Source organism: Centrocercus urophasianus, unplaced genomic scaffold (assembly GCF_019232065.1).
Source record: "Centrocercus urophasianus isolate 14NV4802_14NV808 unplaced genomic scaffold, USGS_Curo_1.0 seq_25, whole genome shotgun sequence".
Classification (NCBI taxonomy): Eukaryota; Metazoa; Chordata; class Aves; order Galliformes; family Phasianidae; genus Centrocercus; species Centrocercus urophasianus.
The window spans coordinates 8,092,121-8,112,873 of record NW_024884811.1 but is presented as its reverse complement, the minus strand read 5'-3'; the positions used below and the strand labels follow the sequence as shown (position 1 = coordinate 8,112,873).

Below are 20,753 nucleotides of genomic sequence, written 5' to 3'. Positions count from 1 at the left end.
TCAAGAACCTCCCACGCTCTAAAATTATAAGAGTAAAGAAAAATACTATCATAGAATGGCTTGGGTTAGAAGGGACCTCAGAGATTAAGTCCAAACTCCTAGCCACAGGCAGGATTGCCAGTCGCTAGATCAAATACTAATCAGGTTGCCCAGGGCCCCATCCAACCTGGCCTTAAACACCTCCATGAATGGGGCATCCACAAACTCAGACAAACTGTTCCAGCACCTCTCCACTCTCTCAGTAAAAACTTTCCCCAACATCTAAACATTGCTCATTATTTTTTGTAATGTTCAAATCACATTTCTCTCTCCCCAGTTATATTATTAATTACCACAGAGTCATCACAGAACAGCTTAGGTGGAAGGGACCTTAAAGATTATGTAATTCCACTCCCTGCCACAAGCAAGATTGCCAACCTCTAGATCAGGCTGCTCAGGGTCCCATTCAACCTAGCCTTCACCATCTCCAGGGATGGGGCATCCACAACTTCTCTGTGCAGCGATGCAGTACCCTCTGAGCAAACAGAATCACAGAATCACCCGGGTTGGAAGGGACCTCAAGGATCATGTAGTTCCAACCCCCCTGCCTAGCAGGGCCACCAAACACACACATTCAGATCAGGTTGCCCAGGACCCCGTCCAACCTGGCCTTGAACACGTCCAAGGACGGGGCATCCACAACCTCCCTGGGCAGCCCGTTCCAGGGCCTAACCACTCTCCTTGTATAGAACTTCCCCCTAACATCCAACCTAAATCTTCCCTCCTTCAACTTCGATCCATTTCCCCTAGTCCTGCTGTTGTCAGCCCTTTTGAAGAGTTTACTCCCCTCATGGGTGTAGGTTCCCTTCAGGTATTGATAGGCTGCAATGAGGTCACCCTGCAGCCTTCTCTTCTCCAGGCTGAACAAGCCCAACTCCCTCAGCCTGTCCTCACAGGGGAGGTGCTCCAGTCCCCTGATCATCTTAGTCGCCCTCCTCTGGACCCTTTCCAAAATCTCAATGTCTTTCTTGTACTGAGGGCTCCACACCTGGACACAGTACTCCAGATGGGGCCTCACAAGAGCCGAGTAGAGAGGGACAATCACCTCCCTGTCCCCGCTGACCACCCCTCTCCTGATGGAGCCCAGGATCCCATTTGCCTTTCGAGCTGCCAGAGCACACTGCTGGCTCATGTTCAGTCTCTCGTCCATCAGGACCCCCAGGTCCTTCTCTGCCGAGCTGCTCTCAAGGACCACTCCTCCCAGCCTGTATGGGTGCCTGGGGTTCTTCCGGCCCAAATGCAAAACCTTGCACTTTGCCGTGTTGAACCTCATTAGGTTCACCCGAGCCCAGCCCTCCAGCCTGTCGAGGTCCCTCTGAATGGCATCCCTTCCTTCCACCGTATCAACCGCACCACTCAGCTTGGTGTCGTCAGCAAACTTGCTGAGGGTGCACTCAATTCCCTCATCGATGTCATTAATAAAGATGTTAAAGAGCACCGGTCCCAAGACAGACCCTTGGGGGACACCACTTGTTACCGGCCTCCACCTGGACATGGAGCCGTTGACCACCACCCTCTGTCTGCGGCCTTTCAACCAATTGCTTATCCATCGGGTCGTCCACCCATCAAATCCACTTCCCTCCAATTTGGAGATGAGGATGTGGTGGGGGACCATGTCAAAGGCCTTGCTCAGGTCCAGGTAAATGACATCAGTCGCCTTCCCTTCGTCCACCAATGCTGTCACTCCATCATAGAAGGCCACAAGATTAGTTAGGCATGACCTTCCTTTGGTGAAGCCGTGCTGGCTGTTTCGGATCACATGCTCATTCTTTATGTGATCGAGCATGTTGTCCAGGAGGATCTGTTCCATGATCTTCCCAGGCACGGAGGTGAGACTCACTGGCCTGTAGTTCCCCGGGTCCTCCCTGCTCCCCTTCTTGTATATGGGAGTGACGTGACCCTTCCTCCAGTCATCCGAGACCTCACCTGACAGCCACGACTTCTCAAATGTGATGGAGAGCGGCTCGGCAACCACCTCAGCCAGCTCCTTCAGGACCCTGGGATGCACGCCATCCGGCCCCATAGACTTGTATTCATTCAGTCTAAGGAGGCACTCTCGGACTTGCTCTGCCCTTACAGTGGGGAGGGATTTACCTCCTTGGTCCCCACATAGAGGTTTGGGGATGCAGGGCTCAGGGACGTGAAAAAGACTAGAATCCTGGCCACCAGTGAAGACCGAGGTGAAGAACTCATTCAGCACCTCAGCTTTCTCTTCATCTGTTGAAGCCAGTTCTCCTTTTAAATTTACCAAAGTAGGTACGCCCGTTTTGGCCTGTCTCTTCTGGCCAATGTACCTGTAGAAGGTTTTCTTATTGTTTTTCACGTCCCTTGCCAAGTTCAGTTCTGCCTGCGCCTTGGCTTCCCTGATCCCACGTCTCCTCTTAACATCTAACAAAAATCTGCCTTCTTTTGGTTTAAGCCATTCCCTCTTCTCTTATCAGACCATGCAAAAAGTCAATGTCCCTCCTGTTCATAAGTTCTGATCAAGTACTGGAAGGCTGCAGTGAAGTATCCCTGGAGTCTTCTCCAAGCTAAATAAGCCCAGTTCCCTCAACTTTTCTTTGTAGGAGAGTTGCTACAGCCATCTGGGTTAATCTTGTGGACCTCCTCTGAACCCACTCTAACAGCTCCACATCCCTCTTGCTGTTGGAGGCCCAAGGTCTAGATGCAATACCACAGATGGGGCCTCGTAAGGGCAGAATAATGGGAACAATCACCTCTCTCTCCCTGCTGGCTACCTCTCTGTTGATGTAGCCCAGGATGCAGTTGACTTTCGAGGCTGCAAACATCCATTGCTGGCTCATGTTCCACTTTTTGTGTCCACCAGGATCCCCAAATCCTTTACTGCAGGGTTGTTCTCAATGAGTTCTTCTCCCATATATGAGACTACCTCAAATGCAGTGTAAAACTTCACACTTGGCCTTGCTGAACCCGATTAGGTTCTCCTGGATCCCCTTTTCAAGTCTGTTCAGTCCCTCTGAATGGCACTCCTTTCTGCTGTATCAGCTCCATCACTCAACTTCGTGTCATCAGTTGATGATCACTGCATACGTCATTGATACAGCTGTTGAAGAGCATTAGTTGCATTAGACTAAGAGCATTAGACTCCTAGGGTACTGGCCTCCACCTAGTCATAGATCTGCTGACCACAACCCTCATACCACCAAACAGTCTAGCCTTCAAGTCCGTAACTGTCCAAAGGCACTGCACAAGTCCAGGTAGATGACTTAAGATGCCCTTTTCTTTCTCCCCACCAATATCATTGTTTCTTTGTAGAAGGCCACCAGATTGGTCAGACACAATCTGCCTTTCATGAAGCCATCCTGGCTGTATTGGATCACCTCTTAAACGTCTTACATGTGCCTTAATACAGCTTCCAGAAGGATCTGCTCCATTATCTTCCCAAGCACAGATGTCAGCCTCATTACCCTGTCGTTTCCTGGGTCTTCCTCTCTCTCTTTCTTGAAAATGGGAGTGATGTTTCCTTTTTTTTAATTTCAGACACAGGGTACTTTGACATTTGTGACTTTCCAAGTCTGATGGAGAGTAGCTTGGCAACCACATCTGCCAGCTTTTTCAGGAAACAGTTTCAAACCAAAAGAGGGCAGATTTAAATGTTATGTAAGGAAAAGGTTTTTTTTTTTTTTTTTAAATTTCAATTTATTTTAATATCGGGACACTGGAACAGCTTGCCCAGAGAGGTGGTGGAAGTCCCATCCCTGGAGACATTCAAGGTTAGACTGGACCAGGCTCTGCGCAACCTGATCTAACTATAAACGTCCCTGTTAATTGCAAGAGAGTTGGACTAGATAATCTTTAAGAGTCCCTTCCAACCTAAAAGATGCTATGATTCTATGGAAACTGAGATCTTCCCCTGCTACTTCCTAAAGGACAGCATTCCTCAGCCCTTCCCTATCACTGATAAGTATATCTCCTTTCCCAGTGAAATCTAGTATCAAACTCAGGTGATAAACCCAGTCAACTTGTTGCTAGTATTTTCTTGCTTCTCTTGATAAGTTGGATCCCATTTGATGTCAGCAAGCTTGGTCTCTCAAAGGTGCATCCAAAATAATAGTTCCCAAAATCCTGACCATGACACCCTCCATGCTGCCATTCATTCAACTTGTTCATTCTCCTGCTTCTGGCTGGGTCGCAGTTTCCAATTCAAGAGAATTTAAGAAAACTACTTGTGTTCCAGATCCTTTCAACATCATCCCAGGTATCGCAAAGTCCTTTAACTATTTTATAATTTCCTAGTTGCCGCCTCCTGTGACCCAGCTTGAACAAGCAGGACCAAATAGTACTCCTTTGGCTTTATCATACCAAGTAGCTTCTACCTCATGAACGCAGCCCTGAACTCAGGTGCCTAGCAGTTAGCTAGGCAGATTATTGGAGTGGAAAATGGGTGCCTCAGTGCCCCGCAGTACAGAATCCCATATTATAAAGACCTTTTGTCTTACTTTAGTAGAACTAGTTCTGACTCAGATCGTTTTAGATCATCTTAACGTGACTGTTCCTTTCTGTTTCCGAATGAACATTCTCACTTTCTTCTCCTTCCATCCCCAGAGCTTCGTATCTGTTGGTTAAGGCAACTTCAGGAGCAAGGGTAAGGCTCCCCCTTCTGCACTGAGAAAAGAAGGGGATCCAGTGTCTCCCATCTTTCCTCTTTCTGCCATTTGTCTCCTCTGAGTTGGAAGCTTGCTTAGCTTCTTCCCTTTGCAGGGACTTAAGACAGAAGAGCTGGTCTGCTTGTATTTCTACACAACACCATGCAGCAACCTCTCTTTCTGACTGCCAGATGTTCCTCAGCCTGGTGATTTCTGCACATAATCTGGCCACCTGCTCAAAAAGCTCGTAATCTACTCATGTAGTATTTAACTAGGAATATTTTATGACTTGCATATTTAATGAGCAGGTTGTGAAGTTTGTTTTTTATCACGAGTACTGAAAAACTGCCATGCAAAACAGTTACTGTTCTCAAATAATTTTAAAAAATAATTATAATCTCATTGTGTTACTACACATCAGGCAATTAAGAATGTCTGCTCCACATTTTGAACTTCTGCTGCAAAAATAAATACAGTACTTAATTAAAAATAATTGGTGGAGCATATTTGCCTTCATTGTCACAGTTTAATTTTTACCTTACTCAAGTTTTTTTTTTTTTTTTTTTTTTTTTTGTTTTTTTTTTTTTTTTTTTTTTTTTTTCTTAATATTTTTTTTTTTAAATAATATAAAATGAAACAATTGGTGTAATAATAATAAAAAAAAAGCTGCTGGTTCCACACTAAGATGCTTGGTTCTCACATCTCTGTCCACTGACTGCACTATTGTGTAAACTGTGTTTTTTTTTTTTGTTTTTTTTTTTTTTAAAGATTTTGTGTTGTCACAACCATGGAATGACCGCAGTTGATGAAAATATTTCACACAGTTTACACAATAGTGCAGTCAGTGGACAGAGATGTGAGAACCAAGCATCTTAGTGTGGAACCAGCAGCTTATTCTTCATGAACACTGCTCCAAATGCTTCCTGTTAAACTAACTACATCCAAGTGTGTCAAGAGTAGTCAGTCACAGAAAAAAAAAAAATCTCCCCAAAAACTTGATCACAGACAAAATACAAGCTTCACATTGAAGCTGCAGGGTCGCCTTATACTAGCGCTGGCTTTTCACCAAGCTCATCAGAAACTGGATCAAACAGCTAAAACTATAAATGAATCATCAGTTATTTCTAAAGAACTCAGAAAGTCAGAAGAGTTGTATGGGTGCACACAAAAGTAGAGCAGAATCCTTCCCAGGAAAGAGGAATTTGATAAGCTTAGTTACAGTGAAATCACACCTGAAACACATTTGCTACACTAGTTATACTAATTTCAATTTCCTGAATCAGCTGATCAATCTCGTATGAAAAGATGTGACAAGAAGACAGAATGAATTACAGAACATCCTGAGTCCAACTGCTGGCTCCACACAGGACCAATAAAAAATGAAATAAAATCTTAAAATGTATACACTGTACAGTGTACTGTACATTGTACTGTTACACTGTAACATCTATTTACTTTTTCCTTTAATATTTACATCTTAATTTCTTCCAACTTACTCAGCGAAAGAAAATATGCTCCAATTTTTTTTTTTAATTAATTTGCAAAAATGAATAAAGATAACATATGCAATATCTTCTTGTTCGTACTTAAATATTTCAGCTAAAGTTCTTTATTTCAATGCTCGAATTTGTATTACAATTGTTCGTATTTTTGTAACCTGTCCACACAAAAATCTTCTAAGTTTTGAGACAGAAGAATTTACCAGGCATAAAATCAGTTTGCATTTTAGTAAAACAAATTTTATACATTTTTATAAAAAAAAATTATAAAAAATTGTTTATAAAAATGTATAAAATAAATAAAATAAAATGTATAAAATAAAAAAATAAAAATAAATATAAAAATTATATATATATATATAAAATTTTCATATTTATTTATTTCAACAATATAAATATATATTTATATATTTTTATAACAATTTTATAACTCAGTAGAGGAAAACCAAGAACTCCGGATAGATTCAACCACATAAGAGTAGACCTGCCAAAAAGATTCAACCAAGGAAGAGCAAATCTGCCTTGAAGTCAGAATTTTCTAGCTCAAGCATTCTACCTACAGAAACAACTCTTCCCATTATAACAAAACAAAACAGCCAACTTACAGAGCTATGAAAAAGGGTTCTAAAGCTAAATTAATGTATTGAGAAATTCAAGAGGGCAGACGAAACTTACCTGCATTTGTTTCAAGCACTTATATTTAATTCTCTTTATATATTCCACTAAGAAACAAGCTAACCCTCATACAGTTATCAAGTATTTAAAGTTAGTTTGTAGAACAGTACTCAGTTGTTTCACATGTAGTTCCTTTTCTCTGAAAAACAGGTAAGTAACCACTAAAGTCTCTTCTTTTTGGAAAAAATTCCTGCTATAACCAGGAATAAAACAAGTCAGTTGCTGAGGGAGAGGAAGCAGATGCAGGAAATCAAGCAGAATATCAGTGGTAGAAAAAACTGGGCAAGGCAAGCAGTTAGAGATATTTTTTTTGTGTACATTTTCCCCCAGGGTGATTGCAGTCTCAATGAAATCATCAGCTTTTAGAGAGTGCTTTTTTACGTGATTCTTTGGCCAGCCAATGAGAAGAAGAAAGGTGGTATTAGCAAAAACAGAAGAAGAAAAAAGGGGAAAAAAAGAAAAGGAAAAGAAATGGAGATCAAATGGACTAGGAGGAGAAATAACAGGACTGCGGAATGTGCTTGTATTACCTGCATACTAAAGACCGCTGAGTCTCACCTCCGGAATATTATCAAATATATTCTCCTGGAGACTATACTAAGGACACACAAGACACAGAGGTAATGTGGGACAGCCAGCACAGCTTGACCAAGGGCACAGCCTGTCTGACCAATACAGCGGCCTTCTACAATGGACTGATAGCACTCATGGACAAGGGGAAATCAACTAATGTCATCTTTCTGGACTTCTGTAAGGCCTTTGACAAGGTCCTTCACCACAGCTTTATCTCTTTATTAGAGAGATAAGGATTTAAAGGATGGATTTTTTGGTAGATAAAGAATGTATTGGTTGGTTGAAGGCAGACGGCTGTGGTCAAGTAGAAGCAGGTCATGAGAAGCATTTCCCCCCAGAGGTCAGTTTTGGAACCAGTGTCTTCAACATCTTTATCAGTCACATAAACAGTAGGACTGAGTGCACTCTCAGCAAGTTTGCAGAAGACACTCAACTGAGTGATGCAGTCGATAAAATATAAAGGGATGCCATCTAAAGGCACCTAGACAAGCTTAAATGTGGGCCCATACGAACTTAAGGAAGTTCAAGAATTGCAAGGTGCTGCATCTGTGTGAAACTGTTGGAGTAAGTCCAGAGGAGAGCCATGAAGATGATCAAAGGGTTGGATCACCTCTCCTATGAATAAGGCCCAGGGAGCAGAATTTGTTTAGCCTGAAGAAAAGGCCTTTCAGTATTCAAAAGGGAGCTTATAGAAAAAATGGAAACTTACTTTTTACGTGGTCTGATAGTGGTAAGACAAGGGGTAACAGCTTTAAACTAAAAGAAAGGAGATTTAGATTAGGTATTAGGGAGAAATTCTTTACAGTGAGAGTGAGGAGACACTGGAACAAAGTTGCCCAAAGACGCTGTGGACATTTCATCCCTGGAGATGTGCAAGGTCAGGCTGAAAGGGAGCCTGGGTTGCCTGGTCTGGTGAGTGGCAACTCTGTTCATGGCAGTGGGGTTGGAACTGGATGGTCTTTAAGGTCCCTTCCAATCCATGCCATTTGATGATTCACATTTGTTTGCTGGTGCCTTAAAATTATTTCAAGAACATGCCTGGTTGGTATGCAAAAACACAGTAATCTAGACAATGTAAATTCCAGGATAATGGAATCGAATCTGGACTTCCACAGCAAGATCATGACATCAAATAAGAAAAGAAATAGAATAGATATGAATATGAAATAGAATATAAATAGAATAGAATATGAATAGATATGAAATATGAAACAAGTCAAAGTACTAACAGGCACAGAAAAACAAAAAACAGTGATCCAGCTGGTGGTAGTAGAACGAACAAACTGTATCATCTTTGCTGATGGTGATTTGAAGACAGAAAGATGTTTGTATACTAAGTAAGTGCTGCAAACAAGCTGGCAAATATGGAGAGCATGGGGATAGATAGATAACTGTTTTCATTTAAAGGTCTTTAGGGAACACTTTCACCACGTTCTGTAACTAAGCAGCAGTAGTAAAAGATTTTTAAGGCAGAGATAAAATTTCTTTATTTCCTAATAGCAATGGCAGACTGCACTAACATGACTAGCTAAAATCCCATGGAAACTGACGTACCTGTTATTTCCTTCTTTCAGAATAAATACAGAAAAGTTTTCTTTCCAGTTTTTAATTTTCTGTTCTCCACAAAAAAATAAACCCATCATAAACAAAACAAAAAACAGGCCATAGAAAGGATTATGGAACAAAGATGGCTTTTTCCTGTTTGGTTGCAATGCATATGTAAAGGGACAGAAAATTTTGACAAATGATGAAGAGCTCCACAAGAGAGGTTTCATAAAAATACAGGAGAGTTGTAAGAAAGCCAGGAAGTCTATCAGTGAAACACTGTATTTTTTACATGAGATTTTTACACTGAGATGTCCATATCTCAATGACAACTAAAAGTTTAAAAAAATCTATACCAGTAGTCAGTACATATTATGATTTTCTTTACTGTTTGAAGCATTTTCATCTATGCTTACAGATAATGAACTTACAGTTAGCATAATTAATTGTTAAATAGCTGAGTAGATCCACACTTCATGTTTTTTTTAGTAAACAAAAAATAAGAAATCTATTATATAAAAAGGCTCAGAAAGTATTAATATGTTATTTCCTTATGACAACAAATAAACAGCTAATGCAGTTGTAACGATAACTACAGAAGTTAAAAGAAATCCTTTAAATCAAAGCAAAACCTAACTGAAGACTCTTGATAACTTACCAACGTATTTTCTCCAGTGGAGCTGTTCCAAAGTCTCATCCGATCATCTGTACCAACAGTCAAGAGATGAAGGCCATCACTTGTGTAGCATAAACCATTAACTCTCCCATTGTGAGCTGTGTTTACTGTCAGGAAAAATAATTTCTTCAGATTTTGTATATACATTTTTATTTAGATATACAGTACTGAAAGAACTGTTTAATGGTAACGTGTAAACAAGTTAATAATTTAACTCTTGGTTTATGAAAGCATGACTCTCCTTGGATTACTTACTTTAAAAGAAAAACAATCATTGAAAACTGACACATAAAACAGTTCATTGCACATATTGTGTACAGCTTAGTAGAAACAAATTCCAAAGATTTCACCTAATAAAATCATACATTTTAAAGAAGGATAAAGAGCTAAAACCCAACTCCATTCTACCATGGCACATCTGACTATGGTACCCAGAAATCAGTCTCACTGAGATAAGGTGTTTCTGCACTACACAGCAGTGCACAATTCAGACGCACCTTTATTTAGAGCTAGAAAAAAAAAATCTGCTTACAAAAATTCAGTTACTTCATCCAGAATCACAATATATAAAGTCTATATTCTCTGATTTAATTCCACATTACTATGTATTTCTCAAAGCAGCGACTGAGGTAACTGTTTGGCTCAAACAGTTAGAACAGACATAATGCCGTTGTCAAAGAGACTTCTCTACACAAGGGTCCCAAACACAAGCAAAATCTCTTTTGGGGAAGTATCTGAAGAGAAACTGAACTGCCTGTGTAATGCAGTAGGTAACAAATAGGATGTCACAACTGTGTTTGTTGGTCTTGGTACTCAACACAGTCACAGAATGTAAGAAAACTTCTAGTTGGGCATGAATTACAATGTTATATTCTGTATTACCTGCCTCAGAAGATGCTTTCGACTTTTCTCCATTGTGTTGATCAAGCGTAGTCAGACATCCTGATGCTCTCCTCACATCCCATAATTTTACTTTACTGTCAGCACTAAGAAAAACAAATTGGTACTAACATATGCATTAGGAAAATTACTTCCATTCAAGTCAATAATTGCCTTTAGCCAACCCACCTGGCACTTACGCTGGTCCAACGACTATTCTGAACTACTCATCGTGCAGTCACAGTCAATTTTGCAAAAAGATGAACTTCAGATTTTTGCTCATATGAATCAATAACTACATCTAGTACATTCAAGGCACCTGGGTGAAGAGTGAATCTCTGTATACAGTATAACACTTTTGCATACAAATGCAAACCAGGAATAAACTTGCTAATAATTCTACTGATTAAATTGTAGCTACAGGTTTTAGCATTATCTATATGGTTGACCGGGAACAGCTGGCTTCTGTCAGAACTGCGATTGTCTATTACCAGCGGCATAAGGAGGAAAAGACCAAGACACAGGCTGCTGCAGTTCATTTTGGCTCCCAAACCACACACTCATGTTACATCTTCACTGGCCATAAACCCTACGCCGGTTGCTGGTACTCGATTCAAGCTGCCTGCATTTAAAAAGCAACACTGGAGGCAGTGCATTTTGCATGGCACCTTGATTTGAGCAATTGATGCGTACTACAAGACTCCCAAGTACAAATATGAGGTAGACTCGTATAAAAGGCCATTTCTAATGCACTGTCACCCATGTAAATGCATTTAAATGATTTGGATATTTCTCAGCGAATTAGCGATACTTTAGGACTAAAACAAACAACCCTCAAACAGAAACGTAAGTCACTTTTTACCTCAAAGACATCTGTATCTCCCTGATCCACAGCTGGGCAGTACACTCAAACTTCTCCTTACATAAACTGTCTTCTAAATGAAATACAGCATGCTTTTTCCTGTGCATTCTCATGTTAGATCAATATATTAACAGTGTATATTCCTGTAAACTGTCAGCTAAGCTACTGGTGCTTTCTGACATAATTGAGAACAATTAACAAGGATGGCACTTTGAGTTAAACACATTTGACTTGGTTATAAAACAGATTAGCAATATAAACACTAATGAATGGTAAGAAACACCTCTAGAATTTGCTTATAATTTTAAATGCTATTAGTATTTCCAAAATTCTGTATTATCTTCCTACAAAATAAGCATAATTTGAATAGCTCTTGTCCTAAAAAAGTGAGCTAAAAAATGAAGCATACAATAAAGATTAACTTCCAAAGCACACATGAAATGTAAAAGCAGGTACAATAAATACATTAAATTTTCTCATTGTTTCATATAACAACATCTTTACCTTGCTGTTGCCAAAACATATTCATGACGTGGGGACCAAGATACTGCCAGTACTTCTTGCCTGTGACCTAGAAACAGCATGAGAAGGGTTAGGTAGTAATCTAGGAAAATACTTATATGCAATAATGCAAGTAACTTAATTCTGCAGGATACATCAATTCGGAAATATAATCTAAATTTTCTGAATTGCAATATAAATTTGGATAGTGTGCAGTTTTGAGAGAGAAGTTTTTTCCCTTTCTACACCTTGCTCACGTGGAACTGCAATAACTCTATGTGATACAAGAAGTATTACATCTAATCTTTAATAACTATGGCTTGGGTAAGACACAGTACAGAATAGTCACACTTATTGCAACCATGTTAAGAAATATTATTAAATTCTGTATTAATTCTGATGTTCTCAAATGCAAAATAAAAAAAAGTCTTCACCAGTTCTTCAGCAAGTCTTTTTAAAAAAATGTTTATCTTAATTACTTAATAGTAAACTTCTATTCAGCTTACTCTCAAATACTCAGCTCCCAGATTTCAGATATATTCCCCCTTCTTATATTTAAATACATTAAGATACTAAAATAGATGTGATATAGCAGCGATACACTCACAGCAGGTTAACACTAACATTAATAAATATGCATATACACACACAAGCATGTATACACAAGGACTACTCCAAAAGTAATTTTATGTTGTGCTGAGGGACATGGTTTAGTGGGAGCTATTGGGAATAGGTGAACGGTTGGACTGGATGATCTTTTAGGTCTTTTCCAACCTTGGTGATTCTATGATTCTATGATTTTATGCCACCTATTTTACGACATTGGCCCACATTCTCAGAGGCAGATGTTGGTTCAGTAGAGACTGACCCATCCCACCAGTATCCCATTACATTTTGCTGCTATGTGATACAGCATCAGAGGGGCAGTCTGACAAAATGGTATCTGACATAGAAGTGCGTGTGAAGCAAAAGGTGCGGGACTGAGTTCCTCCATGTGGAAAAAATGGCACTCTGGTGAACTGGTATTCACTGACACTAGCTGAACATTTGTGCAGACCAAATAGATGGATGCGGACAAAATGAGCCAATGGGTGGTGCATGAGAGGCAGCAATGACAGCAATGTGAAAGACATGCCATGTTCCAAATGATCATGCACGTTTTTATAAGCATGGCATGAAGGTTTTTGTTTAGCACTGGCAAAATGTAGAGCTAATGGCAGTAACTATGCTGAAAAAGTACTTCGTAGATGAGAATTCACTCTATTAAAGACTGTTATTGAGTTCTTGGTATCAGTTGTGCTTAACAAATAAATATATAGGAAACATTACTTTGAAACAACATACATACATGCACATATGTGTGTACATCAAAAACATTAAACAAATTTAGACAACAGGAAGTCTAGAGAAACAAATACAAGGACTGTAAACATACTTCATGTAACAATAGAAACATATTGATGCAAAATAGAGTAAGTCATATAAATACATTCCAGTTATGTAATTTAGAATTAGGTGAATCACTTTTTTTTTTTTAATATATATTAGTTGCCTTTCCATTTCCTGGCCGTATGTCATATTCATTTCCCAACAATAAATATTAGGAAAAACATATTAAGGGCAAATCTCACTAAGTGCAAAAACTAATGGACTATAGAATAATAAAATCCTACCACTTACTGAATTAAGTCAATGCAAAGAATTAGATATGATTATTCTAAAAACAGTAGTAGCTTTCTACAAAGAAACCTCTAAAAATAATTACTAAAAAAAAAAAATTCCATGCAACAACCTTCACAGGTTATTTTGTTAAAAACAGAAGATTTTTCTTATTAAAAATACAGAAATTCAAAAACACCCACCTCCTGCACTGAATTTACATGCACACAAAAACAAGATCAATACTTAACCATGTAATAAACAGTAATTACTATTGATTAGATCATGAAAATGTCCCAACATCTGTAGTAACTGTTCATTAACGTTTCTGTTCTCCAATTCATTAGCACTAGGACTAACACCCAGAAGAATCTTTAACACTGTGTAACTTTCACAACTGACACTAAATACATCAGTCATGTTACTTACAAAGAATACATTGTATATAGTGTTTCTTTATAGGGCCTGCTTTACTCAAAGTAGTTATTGTTTAGCATTTTATGTTTCAGACTAAAAAGTACCCTGCAGAATGTGAGAACAGGATCCAGACTTCAAGTCACAGAGCTGTACTTTGGGGCTTTTGGTACCAACTGTAAACAAGAGAAACAAAGACAGCTGAAAAAGCAAACAAACAAACAAAACAAAAAAACCTCAACACAACCATCATTTGAAAGAACAACAACCCAATCTTAGCACTGACAAAGAAACAGAAGAAAAATGACAGCTGCATAACTACTCATTTAGTCAAAGTAACACATTCTGTAACAGAATTACATTTTCAGGCCAAGTAAATTTACCTACAACAAACAAGTAGTAGGAACTGGGGGCAAATAAGACAGTATTTAAGTATCTTGAGAATTAAAAATATGACCTTTTCTTTAAATATTTTGTCTAATCATAGTAACATCCTGCAGTTGTAAGCAATGCATACACACGTACACTATTGACCTGGGTGATGGGATTGAGTGCATCCTCACTAAGTTTGCAGATTACACCAAAATGGGAGAAAGTCAATGTGCCTCAAGTTAGGAAGGCCCTTCAGAGGGATCTGAATAGACTGGATATTGAAAGTGGCCAGCCTCTTCTCCAGCGTAACCAGTGACAGGATGAAAAGGAAGGGCCTCAAGTTGCACCAGGGAAGTGAACCCAAAAGGGTGGCTAGTCACTGTTCCTGGAGATGTTAAAGAAACATGCAGACAAGGGACTAAGGAATGTGGTTTAGTGGGGAAACATTGGCTGGCGCTGGATGGATGGCTGGATGATCTTGGAGGTCTTTTCCAAACTTGGCAACTCTATGATTCTGTGGATGCCTTCCTGGGTAAACTATTCTCAGGAACCTGCCTTAGTGGAGGTTAGACTACATTATCTTCAGAGGCCCCTTCCAACTCCTAGAATTCTGTGATGCAGTGTGTGATTGATTCTGTGACCCAGTAATCCTTAGATGTTAGTTAAGTACATAAAGGTAATCTAGCTAGGAATTTTCATCTAGAAAGTGAATGGAACAATACTTATTTCAGAAGACTAAATACAATACTCTCATGAATATCAATCCAAACAACTGAAGATATTTTAACAATGTCTTTTTTATGAAGGCTGAAATTATGTAAGGAGGACAGGAGAGGAACAAGAAATTTGAATATTACTTGCTTTTTAGCACAATTGCCTAAATACATAATGAAATTCTTCTAATACCCACATACCTGCTATTAAACAATGTTTTGTAGCAAATGGAGACATGTGATGGCTATAGACTGTTCCCTCAAACTGAAATACATCTGCAGGCTAATGATAAAAAGATCAAATTAGTCAGAGTACAAATACATTAGCAGAATGTACACCTTTGTTATTATTTTTTCAAGTGATGGCTGCAAGTAAAATACAGATATTCCTATTTGCACACTAACAATAATTAGTCTGGTTACAAATCTCATCACACAAACACTGCAAAGTAAGTAAAGTCTGCTCACAACACCAGACAATTATGCCAGTGCTGGGAAGTGATCCAGAAGAATGCTCAAGGAAGTTCATCAGAAACATCACCAGAAAAGATGCAAGGATTATCAAAATCAAAAGAGAGCAAACAAGAAACTTGCAGCACAAAGACTAAAGTCAACAAGAAATCGAGCTTAGCCTAAACCCAGAAGCTTATTGTCAGCTTACAAATCTGACACGCTAAGTTTCATGCTGAAAAGTAATCTATGTATCTATATAGACCTATACTGATATATAAAACAAACAACAACAACAACATAGAAAACAAGAAAGCCCACACATAGTGATGAGCTGCCTTATCAGTGTTAGAAATATTGAAATACAACAACGGCTTTAATAATCAGTACAATGACTTCCTGGTACAACTGCTTTGTCATCTCAGTCTAAAATACTCCATAGAAAAGAAAAGAACTTCAATCTGAGTTATATGCATTTTGTGGAAGAACAAGTCAATCAGTAACCTTCACACAAACACTGTGTTTTCAAAGTAAGTGATGCTCACAGAGACACCAGAAGTATGAACAGAATTTTCCACTTAAGAGAACACCTTAAAGAATATCTGGTGATTGCAAACATAGCCTCACGTCTCATAAAAAGAAATCAAAAATCTATCATGTTTCTAGAATGACAGATTTTTTCTTTTTTCTTTTTTTTTTTTTTAATTCTTTCACCATGTACTGAAACAACATTCAAATACTGTCAGTGTAAAATCGTTAATATATGTGCATACTGGAAACAAAAAATGCATAACTCAGCAATCAGGTGCTCAGAGTATGAAAAACCTAAAAGCCTGCAAAACCTGTTAACTTCAATTAAGTCAGTTATAATGGTTAACATTTTCTCACTGGTTTCTTCCGTTCTCCGATAATTCACTATGAGAAAGAGTGTCTGTAATGGTCAGAACAACAGAATTTTGGATTCAGTGACCCAGCATGTCCTCTCCAAACTCATTTGACTACTGCTCTGCGTATAAAATACTTTGTCCTCTTTAATTTCAAATGTTAAGAAGACCAGTCCTCCTAAAGCATTATTTACATCTTAGTTAACAAAAATAATTAGCTCTGCTGTACTGCTGCTACACAGCTCAACTCAAACAAACAAAACTCAGTATTTCCTGAGAAAAACACAATACCTAAAAAGGAACAAGAGCTTCAGACAGTTCTTGGTGGACAAATAAATAATTTATGTAGCATAAAATAAACTAGGTACATTCCTACTCGCAGCAAAAGCAGAAAGGAACTGTCCTAAGAGCTCCAAGCTCCCATACAGCTCAGGCAATCAGCCTCTTGATACAGACAGGAGCATGCCAATGTACAGTGCCACACTACTGCTGTTCTCACAACTGGCTGTTTTTGTCCTTCTAAATGCCCAGTTCTGTCAGGCTCAGGGTGAAATGTGGATGGGGAATAAATGACTTGTATTAAAAAAGCCTAAAAAGCAAAGAAATTCTCTTACTTGTAAAGTGTTAGTATCCCATATTTTCAAGGTTTTATCAAATGAGCTTGATGTAAACATTCCAGTATCATGAGGATACCACTGGACTGTCTCCACACTGAATTTATGTGCATCAGGATGGCTCCTAAAATTAAAGGGTTTCAATTGGTTAGTGTCTTAACAATTGGCTTATAATTGTCTTGATACTCCGTGATAACTTGAATAAGTAACTGGCTTTTTATTTGTTTGTTTTAATTATACTAATTTTTCAAGATGAACTAGTTATTTTGGTGCCTCAATTTCCAAACAGTCAATGTAAATTACTTCACAGAGCCCTTATTTCAAGAAAGCATGGATCATTTACCCCTTAAAAATATGGTATTTATAGCATGTCACAAGTTAAGACTCCGAATCTGGGGCACAGAAGAGTAGTGTCTTTTGAAATTGTCCAGTTTTAAAGTTACAATGTTTAAGGTTAAAACCTAACACTACAGACCATTTACATTTATGGAATCCCACTGTCTTAGAATCAAACCCACTGAAATATACAATCACACAAACAGTTCAAAAAATCCATGATTAGCAAATAATTACAGCTACACAATCACCGGAATTTCAAGGAACTGAAACAGTATTTAATGAGCAGTTACTGAGTTAATGAGAGGTTTTTTTGTTTGTTTGTTTGTTTTGCATTTACAAATGAAACACTCAATTCAACTGTATGTAGTAATAAAAAGTAATACTACTGGGAAGAATGGATACCAGAGCCAGTATTTACAGCTCCAGGACATGATTCAACCAGATCCTAAATGCTATAGGCAGCTTTGTATATTTGGTAGGCAACAAGTATCCGAGCTGGATCCATGCAGACTCAGCTTGAGGATCCAGTACCACCCTCCCAGATTGAGAAGCATCATGCTGTCAAGTTAACCCTGGTAGGCAGAAAAGCACCTTCAGAGCCTCTTGTTCAATCTTCACTTCCCCCAAGTGGGATGGGAGAGAGAACTGTGAACACAGGACTGAGAAAACCTATTGTCTGAGATTAAGACAGTTTAACAAATCAAATGAAAATAAAACAACCAACTAAGCGAAACAAACATCATAAAAATAAGTAGATAAAATAAAAGCAACTGCTCACCACCAAGTGACTGAACTCCAGCCAGTCCCAAAGCAACAGCAAGCCCTTGAAAACATACCTTTCCCTCACTCCACCCACCACTTTCTCCTTGCCATCCCAAGTTCACGTGACATTGCATGGTATGGAACATCTCCTTGGTTAATTCAGATCAAGCACTTGGGCCATGCTTCCTCACAATCTATCACCCATCCCCAATCTACTTGTTGAGGGGTCAAAGTGAAAAACAGTGAAAATCTCAATTACCCTAAGTACTGCTCAAAAACAGCTAAGATACTGGTGTATTATCAACACTCTTTAGGCCACAAATTCAAAATGCAGCACCACACAAGCTACTGTGAAAAGAAATAACTCCACCCCAATCAGACCCAGCAGATACACTAAAGCAGTTCAACTGGCTCCATCTCAAGCTAGTGAAGAACTCACAGGATTTCTTCACTACTTTCAAGTCACCTGGCCTCCAAAGTGATAACTACTGCAAGGGAATCATTGTGTAAATACTGATCCAGATCTGCGTAGATCTGGCACTACACCTCAGCTAATAAAGCTTCCTGTTTACTTGGGTTGCTAGAAAGCACAGAAGATATCTTATGTCTTTAAAAAGAATGAGCCTTAAGCCAGCACCGGCAATACTAATAACTACTGAGAAACTACAGAGTTTAGTTTAGTAACTTCTCCTTGGTTATTTCTAAGTAATAACCCTGTAACAGCCTGTTAGTTTGCCACAATGCTCAGCATCCCCTGATTTTGAGCACCTATTCTACAGGGGAGCAAGCTAAAAATCTTCAGTACCTCTAATGCCAAGAAATCAAACCCAACTCAGTATGAACTTAACTCCTGTAGAGTCATTTGAACAAACCCATGCAGCAATATCCCAATTCATTTTCCAATAAAAACTAAATTCATTGAACTACAACCTTCGTGTATTAAATACAAGTGTACAAAACTGGACTGTGTTCAGCACTACACCAAAATCATCATTTCTTCTACACTCTCTCTTGAGTAGCTCTGTTGGAATCACCTTTGATCAAAATGGGCTTAGTAGTGGCCAGGTGCCATTCCACTTCATCTCTCAGAGCTGTATATTTTTCCTAATTCATTTTATATCCAGTGTTTTTCCAGACTAGTAAGGAAATACGAACCTTTTAATGTAAGAAAAATACAGAATGAATTATATGGACGGTAAAGTCACTGATACTGACTCACCCTGGACAGTTTTCAAATAGAGAAGACCTACAGAAGCATCAGCTATGTTATTGAGAAGCTTGTTAAGTTTGTTTACTCTTAAATGTCAGTTTTTGCCACATGACAGCATGAATCATATGAAAGGAACTAAAAGTTGGAGTGCTGACTCCGAACAAGGAAGGAAAAATTTAGAAAACTTCTATTCCAATGGTGACTCCAAATCTATGTGAGAAACATTAGGTATGTTGCAATCTAATGTTAGGAATCATCTTCTCTAATAGTCTAAACTATTGGACCCTCAGCTGTCCCAGGTCAGAATCTACTCAGAAATATCCTCACAGGACACCTAACAAGAACTTCTTCTTAAAGCAATTTCCTTACCAGAGTTGCTTTGTGCCCTGCAAACTTGAATCACAGACAAATACTTTTTGCATGTTATTATCATGTATTTTAAAGATAAGAAACAATCAGATTAAAAGTATTTCTCACTGGTAATCAAAAATTCATTTATAGTGTCAGAAGTCTGCATGGATAATATTCCAATATCTGAAGCTATATACGTAGCTAATTAGCTCCAGTAAGTATTTAAAACATACCAGGAAACTAGACAAATACTTGGAGTAAAGCATAACAATAACTTAAGGCATAAACCTTGCTACAGTAACTTTAAAAAATAACAATAGCAACATCATTCAGAACATTGTTCTGTGTGAAATAAGATTCTACTACTATGATTTAATCTTCTGCACATGTGATGAGAAATAAGAGACAGATCTATATAAATAAACACCTACTCAAGAGACAGACTGCCAACTAGCCATACTGAAATAGAATTTTCAAGTATGGCTTCAACTGACTAGACTGATAAGGAAACAAAGGATGATTTTAGTACAGATTAATCATTTTTCTTATACTGTGTGTTAGCAGCACGTGTTTCTTCGGTTTTCTCTGTCCTGGAATTCACTTTTGTTTTTATGTTCAGGGATACATATTCATTACTAGCTCTTAATTACAATTTTAAGCTTTTTTCTTCAAGTAGTGCCACACACACAACACTTAGTAAGTGCAGCAGATTATGTTCCTATGCGTTTGTTTCATGTTCTATATACTTTTTTTTTTTTTTTTTTTTTTTTTTATTCTTCTTATTGCCCAACATACCATTCTGAGGCTCTTACTGTTATAGATATGTTTTGTGCTTGGTACCATTCACCAAGTTCTTAAACCTCAAATAACTCAAAGGCTAGGAAAACACAAGGAGAAAATGCAAGTTGGATATATGTCATTGTTACTCTTAGATTAAATCCCTTACCTAATAGAAAATTTAAGCACAAAATAGAAACAGATTTTGCTGGAAGACTTAAAGCCAATAGTCCACAAATCTTCACTACCTGCAGAATGGTCTCACACAGCAATAATGGTTTTGAGTCTTTATACTGATCCTTTCAAGTAGCATGGTAGTACCTTGGGTCTTCAGGAAAATATGACCCATTTT

General features: G+C 38.4%; 1 protein-coding gene across 2 annotated transcripts in view; it reads right to left on the bottom strand.

The window, feature by feature from the left end:
* ERCC8 (ERCC excision repair 8, CSA ubiquitin ligase complex subunit) overlaps window positions 1-20,753 on the bottom strand; it is a 35,320-nt gene that overhangs the window by 11,633 nt on the left and 2,934 nt on the right. For both annotated transcript variants that reach the window (XM_042825738.1, XM_042825739.1), the window contains 6 exons: window positions 16,963-17,086; window positions 15,216-15,297; window positions 14,037-14,105; window positions 11,860-11,926; window positions 10,497-10,600; window positions 9,597-9,721 (listed from right to left, as the gene is read on the bottom strand). In XM_042825738.1, the coding sequence (XP_042681672.1) occupies window positions 9,597-9,721; window positions 10,497-10,600; window positions 11,860-11,926; window positions 14,037-14,105; window positions 15,216-15,297; window positions 16,963-17,086 (571 nt within the window). The remainder of the gene's footprint in view (window positions 1-9,596; window positions 9,722-10,496; window positions 10,601-11,859; window positions 11,927-14,036; window positions 14,106-15,215; window positions 15,298-16,962; window positions 17,087-20,753) is intronic.